The sequence below is a fragment of the Phalacrocorax carbo genome, chromosome 1 (assembly GCF_963921805.1).
Source record: "Phalacrocorax carbo chromosome 1, bPhaCar2.1, whole genome shotgun sequence".
Lineage (NCBI taxonomy): Eukaryota > Metazoa > Chordata > Aves > Suliformes > Phalacrocoracidae > Phalacrocorax > Phalacrocorax carbo.
The window spans coordinates 84,880,788-84,897,708 of record NC_087513.1 but is presented as its reverse complement, the minus strand read 5'-3'; the positions used below and the strand labels follow the sequence as shown (position 1 = coordinate 84,897,708).

At 38.5% G+C, this 16,921-nt stretch overlaps 1 protein-coding gene across 12 annotated transcripts in view; it reads right to left on the bottom strand.

The window, feature by feature from the left end:
* The window catches only part of CRACR2A (calcium release activated channel regulator 2A), a 73,490-nt gene that overhangs the window by 13,010 nt on the left and 43,559 nt on the right, over positions 1 to 16,921 (bottom strand). For 10 of the 12 annotated variants that reach the window (XM_064463487.1, XM_064463510.1, XM_064463477.1 and 7 more), the window contains 8 exons: positions 16,623 to 16,668; positions 15,724 to 15,815; positions 14,020 to 14,347; positions 10,667 to 10,799; positions 8,020 to 8,101; positions 6,291 to 6,405; positions 4,582 to 4,683; positions 9 to 85 (listed from right to left, as the gene is read on the bottom strand). In XM_064463487.1, the coding sequence (XP_064319557.1) occupies positions 9 to 85; positions 4,582 to 4,683; positions 6,291 to 6,405; positions 8,020 to 8,101; positions 10,667 to 10,799; positions 14,020 to 14,347; positions 15,724 to 15,815; positions 16,623 to 16,668 (975 nt within the window). Of the gene's footprint in view, positions 1 to 8; positions 86 to 1,708; positions 1,870 to 4,581; positions 4,684 to 6,290; positions 6,406 to 8,019; positions 8,102 to 10,666; positions 10,800 to 14,019; positions 14,348 to 15,723; positions 15,816 to 16,622; positions 16,669 to 16,921 lie in introns of all 12 variants that reach the window. The other 2 variants (XR_010374879.1, XR_010374880.1) reach the window with 2 other exon arrangements.

Sequence of the window (16,921 nt, the reverse complement as noted above, 5' to 3'; positions counted from 1 at the left end):
CTTCTTACCTAGCTAAATGTAGCACAGACTTTTTGGTATTGTACCCAGAATATGCACTACATTCATAGAAAATGAAATTGTAATCCTAGAAACAAACAGAAAGACCATTTGAATTAATTTTGCACAATATCTCACTCCAGCTTTAAAAAAGCAACACAGATACACTGACACATGCAAATAAATAAACAGAAATAGATCATTTTAGGTAAAATTAGGATCTAATGCTAGAGCTAACAGTAAACAGTAACAAAAGAAAAAAAAATCCAGGTGTGCCTCCCAAACAACTATATACCTTTCTTAGCAGATATTTGTTCTATACAGTGGCTTTTGCCTCAGAACTTGATCTCACAAAGGCTCAAACACCTTGTAAGGTACTGCTGTCTTGTGACCTTCCCTAGTGAGGATGAGGCAATTAGTACATCACTGAGTGCTTGACAAAGCAGGTGAAAATAAGTCCAGTGAGGTTTTTGTTTGTTTGTTTTTATCTTGGAAAGCTTCAGCAGCAGTGTTTCTGTATTCAGCGGTTTGTGACCAATGTCTTCTAGCAAATGACCAATTAAAGACCTCAGCAAAAAATAACAAATTAATTCTATTTCATTTTCTATACTTGTGAATTTTTTCTGCACCTTCTTTTGCAGTCAGTTTTCAAAAGTTCCCATTAAAATCAAAAGGTATTTCAGTTTTGCTTTGTTGGTTGTTTTGTTTTTTAAATATAACATGCTTCCAAAATTGCACAGCTTTTTGAAATTTTTATCATCTTCATAAAATGTCAAAGACAAAATGTGGGGAAATGAAGTTTCATAAATATGGTAGTTTATTTTAGCAGCTTTAAAAAATGCTTCAACGTTATCAAATGTCAGTTTTAAATATGTTGTCAATGCTTACATTTTTTGTTTTAATGAACATCAGGACAGAACCACTTGTAATTTCTGGGTGGCCAGATAAGCACAGGGAGAAGGGAAGAAATCAAGTGATGTAGCTGTTGGATGGATATTTTATTGACTTTTTAAAAAAATCAGTGTTCCATATAGTATCTACAATGATGTAACCCTATGATTCTGTTGCTTTCCTTAGAAAAGTTTTGAGATAAAATTTGGCTGGCTCAAATTTCTTGCTAGCTATGCACACAGAAATTTAAAATAAAATTTACACTCTTTTTTCTGCTCAGCTTATCAGAAATTAATAGAAAACCTACTGTGGTCAGTATCTAGCTACTTTATGTCAGTCAAGAAGAGAGTGATTACTACTCATACATCTTCCCCACATACAACAGAATTTCACTATTAGAGAACTCTCAGTGATGACGTAACTTATGCTGGCATGAATCTGCATGGATTTTTCAACGAATTCCATGGGTAGGGCAACTTCTTATTGGTGAAAGATAACAATTTAATCTCAATTGATATTAATTGCTTATTTCTGTCAGTCTGACAAACAGGTCCTTCTCTGGAGGGGCAGGACACACTGGCCTGGAAATGCAAAGTGTCATTCCTTTGAATTAGGGAGGAAAGTTTAATTGATAGCATACACAATGAGAACAAAGTAGCAGAAGGCAGGACACGTATAACTTATAAGCCAGGAAATGCTATCCATCTCCATCCAGGAACTGGCTGTTGAACCTGGGAGATCACTGCCAATTACTTCATTTTAAAAAGTTACGTACAAATCAGCAGACATCTAAACAACAGGGAGGAAAATGAATTATTACCAGAGGGAGCTGGGCGATTTCTGTCCTGTAAAGTAGTATCACTCTGAGAAGATTAGCTCCCTCATTAGCAGTATTTGTATAACAATGGCACTGACAGGTTGATAAAGGAGACACTGTATGAACACACAGTAATGGTCCTCATCCCATGAAGCATACATAGTCTGCAAAGTCAAGGCAGACAAAGGCATTATTATCTTATTTTAGAGTTGAGGAACAGACAGAGAAGGATTTATTGACCCATTTAAGATCATTCAAAAAATCTGTGCAGGGCCAAAATAAAATCATGCTGCCTGAATGCCCGAGCAGCAACTATATCATAAGCCATTTTATTTAAATAATTGGCAGTGGTTACATTAATCCACTCAAATAGAGCATTGACTATTCCTAGATGCTAACAATATGATCTGAATACTCTCTGTGTTGTTGATCAGTGGATCAAGCTAAGCTAAACAGAAATTTGTTAAATGGCATTTTCCTTCTAGATCCTCCGCTAAAAAAGTTAAATGGACTTGCCTTTTTTTTTTTCCTTTTTTCTTTCTCTCTTTTTCTTTATACTCCCAGTAGTTCTATCAAGGGAGTTTTACATGTTTACCATCAGGTCACTCTCATACTGCATGTGAGCATTTTGGTTTGTGCCTGCTGTTTCTCCCTGAAAAGCCAATATTGTAAAATTCTCTTTACCATCATGATGTTTACTGTTTAATTCATCCAACTAGAGATCAGCTTCATCACAGCCTTGTTGTTCCCTGTGATGCCTTCCAGAATCCCTACCCTCATTCTAGTCCCCCTTTCCCGGGGTATCACACACACTACAACTACCAGTCTTCTCAAATTACAAGGAATTGAAAGGACTCCCTTCAGGCTGCCAGCTTCCTTTTAATAATGAACTGTGCTGCCCGCCTTGCAAAAAAGTTATGTGACATGTGCATTATAATGGGAGCTCTTGGGTTTCTGACCAAATTTGTAGTACACTGACATGTAAGATGTGGGACTGAAGCAAAGCAAGAGTTAATACAGCTAGGCTGAAATGCCCTCTGAAAGTACATGTTCCTCCGTCTCTTTAAAAAAACTGGGTAAAAAGGATCCCATCCTGTGAGACCTTGAAACAGCCCATAAAAACTGTTGGACCTCAGGGTCAACAGGCTAATCTGGTTCTTTTTCTATATGAGAAAGAAGCTCAGGGTTGTTTTCACCTAATATGGCTATACATATTTGTATCAGCTCAGCATCTAGTCTTATGTATTTTGGGTCATTCGTGAGTAATTCATGGGATTATTCACAAAATAAGTAACTCAACTACATTCACTAATAAAGACACTGGTATGTGGTTTCATAGGAATTACATGGCTGTCTAGAAAGAATTAATATTTCATTAAAATTCATGGTTATTATTAGCTCAGCAAGCAAGTTGTTATAATTTAATTATATCTATGCTGCTTTTCAACTAATCCACTGTCCTTTCCATATCTACCCCAGGCAGCACATTCAAAAATTCAAATGACTCATTCAGATCCATTCATTTGATTATAACCATCTTTAATTTGACAACTTCCTTTGTTTTATTCAGCAAAACATTTTATTTTCTTGCATGTTGGAATTAATGGCCTCGTGGGCTGTGAGTTCTAGATATTAGAATGATTCATCTTTGTTTTACTAGTACAACATTTTAAGAGAGCTAAATGACATGTAAGACACCTACTCTGTCCATTTAGCATTTATGTGTCATTTGTTTTTTTCACAGAAAAGGATTCAATGTTACACCCTAGAGTCCTTCCTAGCCTCCAGAGTCTCAAAACTACCTTCATTTCTGTGCATAAAAGAAAATAAAGCAGATTTCCTAAAGGTAGAACCTTTAAGGGATGAAGTTCAAGGCTGGTATTGTTCCCCTGTAAAACTAAAATAATGGACACAAACCTCAATATGGAGCTATGCTTGTAAAAGGCTGTATGAAGAATCAAAATAAGATAAATAGAAATATGGTCCTAATTCTTCCAATTATAGAGAAGGGCCTAGTAGCAATCTTTCCTATAAACAAAGAACAATTCAGCTGCATTTCAAATTTTGAAAAGATCCTTTTTTGGTTACCAGTAAGCAGAGCTGTAAATCTGTTTTTAAAGAAAAAACAAGTACATACGTGAAATCCAGCACATTGTTTAATTTAGGTAAATTCCTAGTAACTCAGTTAGTTTCTCAGGAATATTGGGATGACTTATTTCTAAATGAATATTCTGGAGGCATTGGTGTTCAAACTATATGCATTGTATAGACAGATTCAAAAGAAGAATTGATGGACATGATACACAGGAATATAAGCAAGTATCTGCTGTTCACAGTCCCTTACTGCTTAAATTATGGCCCATGAGTAGATGCAGACTGCTAACTCTACTTTTTTTATCTCCCTGATGGAAAGTTACTAAAAGTAAACATGTTTTCTACTCCTACCATAGAAGTAACAGATGGTCTTCTGTGGTTTTACAGGAGGTAGGAGGGAGAAAAGGTCCCCAAAGTTATCTCTCTGTTAAGAATCCATCCACAGAGAAAAGAGAGAAAAAGGGAAGAAAAAAAAACAGAGAGAAAGCAAGAACAAAGGAAAAGGGGGGGGGAGAAAGAAAAGACAGTGAGAGTGAATTCTTAAATATTTTTTGCATCACTCACTTTTTGGCTTTTTCATCTAGACAGTTTTATAACTACTATAATTATCAGCACTTACATCACTGAGAGCTGAACTGATGAGTGTGATTGGGTTCCTAATCCTTGAAAATATTTGTCTGATTAAAATTAATCTCTGTTTCTAGGAATTTAGAGACACTCAAATTCAATTTTAAAACCTTCACATTCAAGTTTTATAAGGGGTTCCCCCCTAAGTATAGTACCTTAGCAAGAAGCTCTCCCATTCCCATAGGGACCTCACGTTCCTTTTCCTTATCAGTTTTATTACCCAACAAAAGCACAGGTACATTCTCCCCAGTTTTCTCCTGCAGAACAAAGAAGGAATATCAACTGAGGCATTGTATTTTTAAAAAATCACAGATCAAGAGGCTAAAAACTAACAAATGTCACACTGCAACAAGACATTTAAGACATCATATTTGAGCCAGATATGTGCTGCTTTACTTACAAAAATGTCAGGAATTAAAGTTGGATAAAGGCATGAAAAAGACAGACTCCTACAGACTGCATTAACTTGGTGTTTTTTAATAACCGCATAGAAGCACATCAGATTATATTAAAATGGAAGAGAGAAAACTACACAGGCTCTGACATTGCATGTTTACAGCCACTGTTTTTCTAATTACATGGACAAGAAAAAAATTACCTCTGTGTACAATTATGCCAAATAAATTGCATAAAGTAGTGGAGAGATACACAAAATAGGCCCCCAAAAATACACAGAACTGGCACGAATCAAAAGTCATTCTGAAAATGTTAGAGTTGTCACAATGAGTGATAATGCTGACATAATATTCACATTCATAATGCTGAATACTTCAGCACTAAATGGATTTGGCTGTATACCTTCAACTTAGCCATAGTTTGTAGCAACCAAAATTAGTCGGTAAACGTGAGTGAACTATTACAGCTTGGAAAAAGATTTTGGCCACAATATTTGATTTGTCTGGATCAAAACCTGGAATTGTCCTCTAGCTTTTACTATACTGAATTATAACAATCACTGATTGTTTAAGATCATATATTCAATAAGGGCCTGTTCTTACAAAATGCATGCTACTATTACTTCAGTAGAGCTACTCAGATGAGAAATAACTATGCCTGTTGGGAAACATTTGAATGAATGAGTCCTAATTTCAACTTGCAAAGCCACCTATTGGCCATTGCAGAAAACAATGTATTATACTAGAACACATACCAAATAAATTTGGACTAAATGATCTTCACATACCTATGTTTCCCCTACTTTACTCTGTAATAGTAAGCAAATAGGGTGTCACACTTTGTTCTCTCTAGTGACTCAGTCCTTTATGGCAGCAGCCTCAGTTTTATTTTTCTTTTTTCTTTTGGCCAAAAGCAAATTCAGCTGCTTGCACTCTCAATATTTTGTCTATGAGCTACAGAGATATACCAAGAGAAATAAAGAAAATTTTTAATTAACTGAAGCCACTCAGTGGCATGGGCTATGATTTATTTTTCATGTGGTTGAAAGGATGATCCCCAGGAAACTGAACTGTCTACCGTGAGACAGTTTTATAGTACCAATGTAGACACGATCACTTTAAGCTTATGGCTTACGTTCACAACACAGTCAATTTGTCATGAACTACATACTTGGTTGCCAAACTGCCAACTGCCAGTGATGATCAGTGATCATCAGATATGATCACTGATCCAAAGCACCTTCCAGTGCTAATGGTAATCCCATGGGAGTCATCAGCTAGATAACCTTTATGAGAAATCAGAGGACTCGATGCTGGTAACTGTGCAGATCAAAATCAGTAACAAAAATGTAACTGTGACAACACAAGAAACATGCTGCTCTCTGTGTTTTGGCCTGATAATACTCCCTGTCCAGAAGAGGTAAAGAATAATGACACCAGAGTTTAGATTTAAAGTTATGTCATGTTACCTTGATGCTTATCAGCCACTGCTTGACAGCTGTGAATGTGTCTTTTGCTGTTATATCATACATCACAATGACACCATCAGCTTTTCTGAAAAACTGCTTGGTAATACTTCGGTACCTACAATTAAGAACCTGTTTATAGCTCTCTTCAACAGACGTAGCAATCTGACAATATAAGTAAAATTTTATAATAATCCCTGCCCCCCGCAAAGAAGATGTCACCATACAGTTTCTTCTAATAATCTAGTTTTAGTAAGGGTTAATTTAGTTTACATATGTATTCTAAAATTCCATGAACTAGACAAGGGAGAAGCTGTAATACTTCACCGCAGATCCTGTTTGAAAGGTGAGGCTCATTATGAATTGTAGTAAGCAATCGCATTCTTCCTGAATCATAAGACCCCTTTTCACACTCAGCAGAAGATTTGCAGAGGACACTACTAACACAAATTACTGCAGCAGCAAATAAATTATTTGCAAAAAAATATTTTTTGAAAGAAAGTGTTTGGAAAACTTCCCTCTGGCTTCTTTAATTGATTCTGGGTTAGTCTGGATAACTAGCGCATATCTCACGTTCTCCCATCCTCTTTCATTTTAATCTTGGAGCAGAAATTTCCCCCTCACAAAGTGCTCTGCCTAAGGCTAGCTAGACTTCTGTCTGGGGCTTTTTTTCCCAAGCTTCCTGGAGAAAACATAAATCATCATTATCATCCTTGCTTTTAGTAAAAACTACACAGCAGGTAGGAGATGGGGAAGGAAATTGCCACTGAAAACTTACAGAAACTTGGAGATCTTTAACTACAACGGGATTGTTCTAGTGAAAAAAAAACACCTCTTTTTTAACTATTAAGGCATTTTCTGCCATAGAAATGATTCTAGGTACATTTTAATATCAGCCTTCCTCCTAAAGAAATTGTGTGGTACTAAACTTTTAAGAGCTTTAATAAGAATCTCTTTTACACACTGGCAGTTTTTCAATGGACACTTAGCACCAAATCAGCATGTTATTGCTGCTAGAAAAGGATCTAAACTGTCATTTCAGTGGCTCTGTTAGGAACACTCCTATATTTGTTCCACTTGCAAGAAGCAGGATTAGGCCCATGCTTACTAATCTTCAAACAGATTATTCAAGGAAGCAAACCTTAGAATGAGTACTGGTTTTGGCTGGGATAGAGTTAATTTTCATCGTACTAGCTTGTATAGGGATATGTTTTGGTTTTGTGATGAAAACAGTGTTGGCAACACACCATATACTGCTAAGCAGTGTTTACACTGCACCAAGGCCTTTTCTGCTTCTCAGACTGCCCCACCAGAGACTAGGCTGGGGTGCACAAGAAGTTGGGAGGGAAACACACCTGGGGCAGCTGACCCCAACTGACCAAATGGATATTCCACACCATATGATGTTGTGCTCAGTAATAAAACTGCAGGGAGAAGAGAGGTTGGCTGAGGCTGCAGTTGCTCAGGGACTGGCAACTGGTGAGCAACTGGGTTTATTTTGCGTGACTTGTTTTTCTTGGTTTTGTTTCTTTTCCTTTTTATTGCTTTTTTTGGTGGTGGTGGGTTTGGGGGGTGTGTGTTAACTATTAAACTGTCTTTATTTCAACCAATTAGTTTTCTCATTTTCACCTTTCTGATTCTCTTCTCCATCCCACTGGATGGGGGACTGAGCAAGCAGCTGTGTGGTGCTTAGCTGATTATCAGTGTTAAACCACAACAGAATATTTCTCACCGTTCCTGGCCAGCAGTGTCCCAGAGTTGCAGGGCTACCTGGGTGTTATCTACAGTGATGGTTTTCACATTGTAATCCACACCTATAACAGAAATACAAGGTAGGTTGTCTCTCTCTATATTGAGTTTGTTCTTTGAAAACCTGATACAGCAAATAGCAACAATTCCAGTAAGGTAACGAGATAGATACTACATTAAAAATTATGTCTATAGTCTCTATAGTCTCTATAGAGGACAACAAGAGCTTCTATTTGCCAGAAGTTCTTCAGTAAGAAAATACTGAATGTTAACAGAGTAACTGAGTTTGGCAAAAGCTGTGAGATAAGTAACTTTCCAAATCAGGGTACATGAGTCAAGGGTCCATGTGACAGTCCACAGCCATCTAAGCCGTTTAGCCTGGAATTCATGCTGTATAAATTCAGTTGTCTGAAAGTTCAGCATTTAGTCTGAGCTAGCCACATAGGCACCTTCTACAGTTGGTGAAAAACCACAAGGCACCACACTACCGGGAAAGTGGAACCTAACATGAATACTAAAGATACACATGGACCTGGGGGTCCTGGTAGACAGGAAGCTCAACATAAGCGAACAGCGTGCTGCTGTGGCCAAGAAGGCCAACAGGATGCTGGGTTGCATCAAAAAGGGCATCACCAGCAGAGATAAAGAAGTCATTATCCCACTCTACTCAGTGCTGGTCAGGCCACACCTGGAGTACTGTGTACAGTTCTGGTCCCTGCTCTACAAAAAGTATGTGGACAGGCTGGAAGGGGTCCAGAGAATGGCCACCAAGACGATCAAAGGACTGGGAAGCCTGCCATATGAGGATAGGCTGAGAGAACTGGGTTTGTTCAGCCTTGAGAATCAAGGAGGCTCAGAGGGGATCTCATCACCATGTACCAGTACTTAAGGGGCAGCTACAAAGAAGACGGAGACTCCATTTTTACAGGGAGTGACATGGAGAGGACAAGGGGGAATGGACACAAATTGCTCTTGGGGAGATTCTGATTGGACACCAGAGGGAAATTTTTCACACTGAGGACAGTCAACCATTGGAATAATCTCCCCAGGGAAGTGGTTGACTTGGCCACGTTGGACACCTTCAAGATTCGGCTGGACAGGGTGCTGGGCCATCTTGTTTAGACTGTGCTCTTCCCAGAAAGGTTGGACTAGATGATCCCTGAGGTCCCTTCCAACCTGTGATTCTGTGTGATTCTGTGAATATGTGGAGAACCTCCTCCCCTCTTCAGAATATAGAAGATGAGCTGATTACAGCAGACAAATACTTTCTTGCCATTGCATTTGCAAGAACACTGGATGACCAGCCAAAAGATGAAAAGGTTAAATGCATTCCTGTGGTTTTCTTCTGGAACCTCCAGGCAATTGCACATACTGCATAAGACCTCATACTCTAGAGAAGCATAAGACAACATGGATAGGACATAGCACCAAACTCGTAAGTGTAGAAAATTGCATATAGGTGTCTAAGCTTCCATTACAGTTAATGAAGAGCTAGTCAATGAAAAACCAGGAGCCTAGGAAATGACTGAGCTCAGCCTGAATTAAGCATCAAGGGTCAGATTAATTAGTCCTAGGGTCCTCTGACTGGATTGATTTGGAGACAATGGCGGGTAGAATTCAGCTGTTTGCTCACAGGCACCTAGTGCTATCTGAGATATCATTTGGTATTCAAAATCGCTTTCAATCTGGCAGGACACCCAGGAGACCTGCTCTCTTCCAAAGCAGCAGCTGAAGGCCAGGTGCAATACCTCATAGTGCCAAAATGAATTTAAATCCCTTTGCTAAGATCTTAGATCCTCCCTGACACTAATGTGAACTTAGACACTCAATATACCAGTAGAAATTTAAACTCAGGTGTCTTTATCTACCCTGTAAGTCAAGAGAGCTACAGCAACTGCTCCACTGAATGTTCTTAGATTGTCACAAATGCAAGACAAATCCATTAATTTAAATACCTTTTATTGTGAACAAGTTTTATTTTATATATGCTGCAGAGTAAGTAAAGCTTAAAATCAGACTAAGTGTAATGAATCTGGTCATTTACAGTAACTCAGTAACATTGCAATAACCTATACTTAAGTTTTTGTACCTTGATTATGTGTCTCGCTTTCAGAAGTTTGGTTTACAACTTTAGACAATGTAATTACAATGTAGTCTTTGAAATGTTTGGCTTTGAAAACACTGGTCCAACATATTTCTCTGGTGCTATAAAGCTAAATCTTCAAACAAAATTCAGATATTCTACTTTCTCTCTAAAACAAAACCAAATCACTTAGAGGGATAGAGATGGGGTATGGAGGTGGGATGGTTAGTACAGCACAGTCCAGAGGACAGGATTATCAGTTTCAGAACAGTGAGATCTACAAGGAAATTATAGGTTCACTGAAATCAGGAGGATTTTCCTGATTTATTTCAGTGCTGCCAAGATTTCAGTATGGAATCTACTCTGAATCAATTATCTACTTCCAAGTTTAGGAGAAGTCACTTTGCATGTCCTACTCTCCTTTTGGATAATGGCTTTTACAACATCTGTATGCTCCTGGTTTGTAACACAGGGCCCGATATCAGTAGAAGCTGCTAAGTACTGCTGGAACAAAAATAATAATAGTAATAATGTTTCTTAGACTTACCTACAGTAGCAGCTGTGCCTGGAAAAAACCGATCTTCACAAAATCGCCGTAGGAATGAAGTCTTTCCAACGCTCGAATTGCCCACAAAAATAATCTTGAATAAGCAGTCTGGGACAGAGTTTATTCTCTCCTCCTTCAAGTAAGAGCAAACATTAGTCTCCAACTGTTCTATAAATCCTGCTGCCTCTCCTATTTGCCTTGTCTTGAAGGCTGAGATGGGGAAAAGATATTTTATCCTATCATGTTCTCAATTACTCATAAAGCAATATTCTGTTTCTTAAAATAACTTAGCATTTCAGATGTTTGCCATGCATCATTCCAAATCATCTGAAGTGCAGTGATTTGGACTGAGCTCTGGAAGTATACTTAATAGGAACCTTGACATGAGACTGTATTGAAAATTGCATGTAGCTGCCAAAAGAGAACAGTTTATGTTCATCCCTGCAAATCAAAAGCCATAAAGCTTCACACAGCTGTGCTCAGTAGTTTCATCCTATAACAATGACACAGAGGAAACAGCACATCTTCACCTAGATAACAGAAGTAAAGTAATAATTTTTTCACTTATGCCTTCTATCACCAAATTCCTCTCTCTGCTACTACTGTGGAGCCAAGAGCTTCCATGCAATTACTGCACTTCTACATCTGTTTAATATTACAGGCAGAAGCATGGGGGAAGAGACAGACAGACAGAGAATTAGATCCAGTCAGGCTGTAAACATTCAGCTATGCTTCTGTCATTTCATTTTTTAAGAAGAAAGAAGAACAGTTTGTTCTGCCTATCCACACCCTGTTTACTGCAGGCTAAGGTAAGTGGCTGCTGGAGAGAATATTTATATCCTCTGTCAGGAGGTCATTGTTCCCAAGACCTTTTGTATGTAGATAAGGAGTTGCTTAGGCAAGAACACTGTAGCACCAGCTGGTTTGCAGAGGGTGCCCTACCTGGCCCCTTCTATTTTGTGCAAAGGTGGGAGAGGAAGAGATAGCGAGTTTGTTCTTAATGCTGCAGAAGGGCAGCAAGATCATGGATGCTCCTGGCGTTAGTTTGTTGGGGCAGGGCTTTTGAGGAGGGAGAAGAGAAGAGGGAAGGGGAGGGAAGGAGAGGCCCTTTGCCAGGCATTTGAGGTACAGAATCCATGAGACTGCTGACTTCAAGAAGACATCAGAAATGAACTCACTGCCCAACAGTCATTTGAATGGGATATTGAAGTCTGGCTTTGCAAATGTTTTCTACAAAAAATGTACTGAAGCCTTACAGAAAGAAACAGAAACAATACAGAGATGCACTTGATGAGGGAAAAAAAATGAACAGAAACTTGAGCTGTTGTCTTCCTTTGCATGAAAGAAATTCAATCACTGATGCAAATTCTGGGGACAAAAATACATCTCTCCCATGAGCTGGGCTAATAGCCCTTTACAGTTATACAGAGATTTTTTATCTTATTGTTCACTTCTCCTTTTTATTGAAATCCCAAACTCCGCTGCAACTATAGGCCACTAGTAATATTGAATTCACAGTTCTAAGTGACCTTTGGAAATTAACTTCTTGTCTACCCTCATGATGTTTCTTTAGAAATGGAAACAAAATGTTTTCAACAACCAGGCAGGAGACATTTTATGATTTCTTCTCTCCCCTCCCTGCTAGTTCTCAACTGACTTTGGGGAAAAAAAATAAAAAAACCCAAATAACAAGAAATGAGATCTGAGGGAGGGAATGCCCAGTTCCTACCCAGCTGAGAGGATGTACTTTCAAGGGGCATGACTGCTGAAACAGAGCAGGCAGGACAAGTTTGTCCTAGCTGGACGTGATGACCTACCTGGCTTTTGCTGTCCTAAAGTCCAATGATGCCATACTTCAAAAATGTGCTACAAAATAAGTCATATAGCAAGGAAAAAACATGCATTGTATTAAATAATTTCAAAGGATGAAACTCTGTTCTGTGCCTTAGACTTTTTATGAAAATGTACCACTTAGATGTTATTATGTAACCACAGCATAATTCTATCATAATTTTTAAGATATGCCTGCTTCTTCGAAAAGAACTATATAATTATGACCAAGCGTACCTATTTTTCCTATACTTTAATCTTTTTAATATGTGCTTCAAGAATCTAAAAACGAGTAATACTTAACAATGATACTAAAATTAGAAAACAAGCACAACTAGCTCTGAAGCAATAGCAGTGCAAGAAGGATTTTAGACTCCAAAGCAATGTACTTTCCAGCATGTTGTTTTAAGGATTATTACTGCATGGTGAATTCATTCTTAACATGCACATACAAGTTAGAGCTGGAAAAAAGTCTGGATTTCAATTTGCTAGTTAAGTGTCTTCTCAAAAAATAGTTACAAAGTAAAGATATTTGCTCTCATTTTTTCCTAAATAGTCTAACAGCTACCAAAGCTGACTCAAAAGTATCAGAATACGAGAAATGTCACTTTTTGGCAACCCCACCTAACTTTTAAAAAAAAGTTGCTTTTTTTAGACAATTGCTACTTTTCAGTGGATCTTGTTGTGTCATCTATTACAAGGTTTAACTTCACTTTTTCTAAACAGTCCTTCAGACATAAGTCTATGCACACATTGTCTGCAGTAACCAGATTGCAGAAACATGTTAGCAACCACTCAGAGTAACTTTAGGTTGTTACTCCTTTAGGTTGAGCTGCCTTTCTTTGCCCCTTTAACATTTATCTGCAGTACATTTCCAGCTCCCTCTTCATGCAATGGCTTAGTTTGTCATGCTTTAACTTAAAAACAGAAAACTAAATAATTGTAGATTCTAGGAATAACACATGACCCTTCAACACCATTTCACGTTTTCCAAGGTTCTTCAGAACAGAATAGTTCCAGTTGGAAGGGACCTACAACAATCATCTAGTCCAACTGCCTGACCACTTCAGGGCTCACCAAAAGCTAAAGCATGTTAAGGACATTGTCTAAATGCCTCAAACACTGACAGACATGGGGCATCGACTACCTCTCCAGGAAGCTTGTTCCAATGCCTGACCACCCTCTCAGAAAAGACATGTTTCCTAATACCAGGTTTGAACCTCCCCCGGTGCAGCTTTGAACCATTCCCACACCTCTTATCCCTGGATACCAGGGAGAAGAGAACAGCACCTCCCTCTCCACTTCCCCACCTCAGGAAGCTGTAGAGAGCAATGAGATGCCCCTCAGCCTCCTTTTCTCCAAACTAGACACACCCAGAGTCCTTAGCCACTCCTCATAGGACATGCCGTCCAGCCCTTCCACCAGCTTTGCTGCCCTCCTACCAGCTTTGCTACCCTCCTCTAGACTCACTCAAGTACCTTAATGTCCTTCTTAAATTGTGGGGCCCAGAACTGCCTGCTTACTTTTGACAGTGTTTCCTTCCCTACGGGCTGCTCTCTAGAAGATGATGGTGAGTGTTCCATTGATTGTTCTGCGGGTTTTTTATCCATTTCCATCTCAGAAGAACTATTATCATCTTCTCCAGTCCATCTGTTCAGCTGCTTATCAACCAGCCTGTCAAGAAGCTGGGGTAGGTGATCTTCCTCAATTGATATTATTCTTTGGAGATGTGATGCTTTAGGCATTCCTCCAGTGGCTCCAGCATCAGGCTCTGCAGAGAGAATTCTATTCAGTCCAGCAGAACTCCTTCTCTTTGGGTTATTGAAAACATCATCTTCTTCAAATGAATGGCTAGACAGAGACAAAAGTACATTACAAAAATATATTGGACATGGACTCCTATTGTTTTATTCTAGTGTAATTTAATCTCCCATGTTTTTTAATACTCACAGCAGGCATAGTCCAATGTCTACTGAAAAGTCAGCTCACCATAAAATGTGTATATATAGCATGCTTGATAATTACAAGCATCATAGGGAAAGCTAATAACTTACAGGGAAAACCTGAAGCAGAATACAAAACATAAGATTAGCCTCATTTCTAACCTCATAGAATAGCTAAAGTAATTTTCTCTACTGTGAGTTCCTACTCCCTTTCCCCCTCTATTCTGGAAGAATAAAACAACCCCCTAACCCAGACCCTTTCTATGTGTAATCAATTCTCTCTTTAGCAAGTAGGAGAGAGATGGGTTTGTTTAATATGGATGAAAATAAGGCTATGTGGGGAATCAACAGAAGGGGGAGTGTAGATAAAATATATAAAGAGTCTTCACAGATGACTGCCATGACCACAGATGCAAACTGCAGTAAGAGAAATGCTGACTTGATACAGGAAAGAAAATTTCTTCATGAGACTGGTGCAACAAGGGAACAGGTGCCCAAAGAGGCTGTGGGACCTCCATCCAGATGTTCAAAAATTCAACTGAACAAGGCCCTGAGCAACCTTATCTAGTTTTGGAATTATCCCTGTTTGAGCAGGAAATTGGACTAGAGACATCAGAGGTCCTTCCCACCTAATTTTTTCTATGGTTTTTGTGCCATCATTGCTTCTTCCAGTTATGCTTCACTTCTCAGTACAGAACTTACTAAATGGTGTCTCTGAAAGCCTTCCCTTCTTACATTTCATGACCCTGTGCCTGCAGGAACATTGTCTTAGCAGCTATTTCAAAGTTAAATACTAGTCTTCTTTCCAGCTCCTCTTGACTCAAAGGAAACTTGCTAGTGTTTCACAGAGATCACTATCTTGTTCCTGTTGATTTCAAGTTTGCAACCACACAGCTGAGAATGAAATTCTCCATATTTCACTAGTTCCACATCCCATACTTTATAACAGCACTGTTGTCCTTTACAATGAGAGGGGAGGAGGTATACTCTTTCAAGGACTTAGCAAGGACTTTGTACCACATCAACATGGGGTGGTGGGCAAGCTTTTCTGCTTCACAACATCCACAATGGGAAAGTCTCTTCCATTTGCAGACAGTACACTTGTTTTATGTGAAAATTTGCCTCTTTATTTCCAAATTTGTTAAAAAGCACAGTAATCTTAGTGACAGACACTTTAGAAATACCTGCTTTGAAAAGTGCAAGGGTATCAGAAAGAAAACATTCCACATCTTTCTAAAAGCCTCGTTGTACTCACACAGAGAACACATGAAAAAAACTTCTTACCTGTTAGGCAGCATCTTGCCCTCCATGTATTTCCCAATGACAGACCCTGATCTTTGCTTCCAGCTGGCTTTTGGAGCACTTGTTTTGCATTTCTGCAGAAATACAGAATACCTCTTACTAATTTACTCTTGTTGTTCATTATGGTTAACTGCCTTCATTCCTAATGCTTAAATAATGCAATTAATATGAAAGAAAAAAATGTAGAAAAAATCCTAGAGGTATAAATGCTTCAAAATCCTGATTGATAAACAATCAGAACATGGAAACCCCAGATCCCCGCAAGAATTTAGCTTCTTTCTAAACTAAGTGGACCACAATAAAACAGCATGTCATGAAAAGAAGTCGATAGATATATGGTGATTTACACTAGCAGCTTCTTGTAGGAATAAGAACACAAACAACTGCAAACTAAGTGGCCTTGGTCTCCTTAAGCTAGGGTACTTCTGGAACTTCTTAGGGGCCCATTCTATGCTGCTGGATAAAAAGTTAATGTGATCTTCTCTTACCCAGTACCAATAGGTATTCAGGTACTAAGATATTTTACTGTTGTATAAATGGTTCAGGGTTTTAGCTTCTCTTGACTGAATAGATGAACACAATTTAAGTGTTCAGTTTTTAGGTTATTTCATCCTCTCATGATTGCATCCTTAGCTTCTTGAAAAATACATTGATCTTCGTCAGGATAGCTTTATAATTCTAAAAATGTAGCTCTTAAAATTGTCCAGCAAATTTAAAAATCTTATTCTCAAGTGAGAAAAAAATATTATATAAATTAAGAATGGGGCAAGACTTAAGTAGCACAAGAGTCTGTCTCCTGCACAGCCTTCTGATCCCCTTCTTTTGAGGCTGTTCTGACATGCGTTTACTCAACACTGGGTTTGAAAATGCTAGTTGTTTACCTGTAAAAATATGTCACGTCCATCTTTGAGATGTTTATTCCTCTCCCTGCAAAGAGAACACAAACAAAAGAAACACTGAGGCCAAGTATTTAGAACTGCTGGTTTTTCTACTCAACACTAACAGACAGACTAGACAGTTGGCAGTGTAAAAGGCAAGACAAATACACTAATTTGCCATATCTCCATCCTTTATTATCCTTTCTTTATATTCTCACCACAGCCAGTTCCCCACCTGGGCCACTGAATCTCCAGTAGTGCTATGCTGATTAAAGTCAGCTAGCATCTGGCCCTCATTCTGT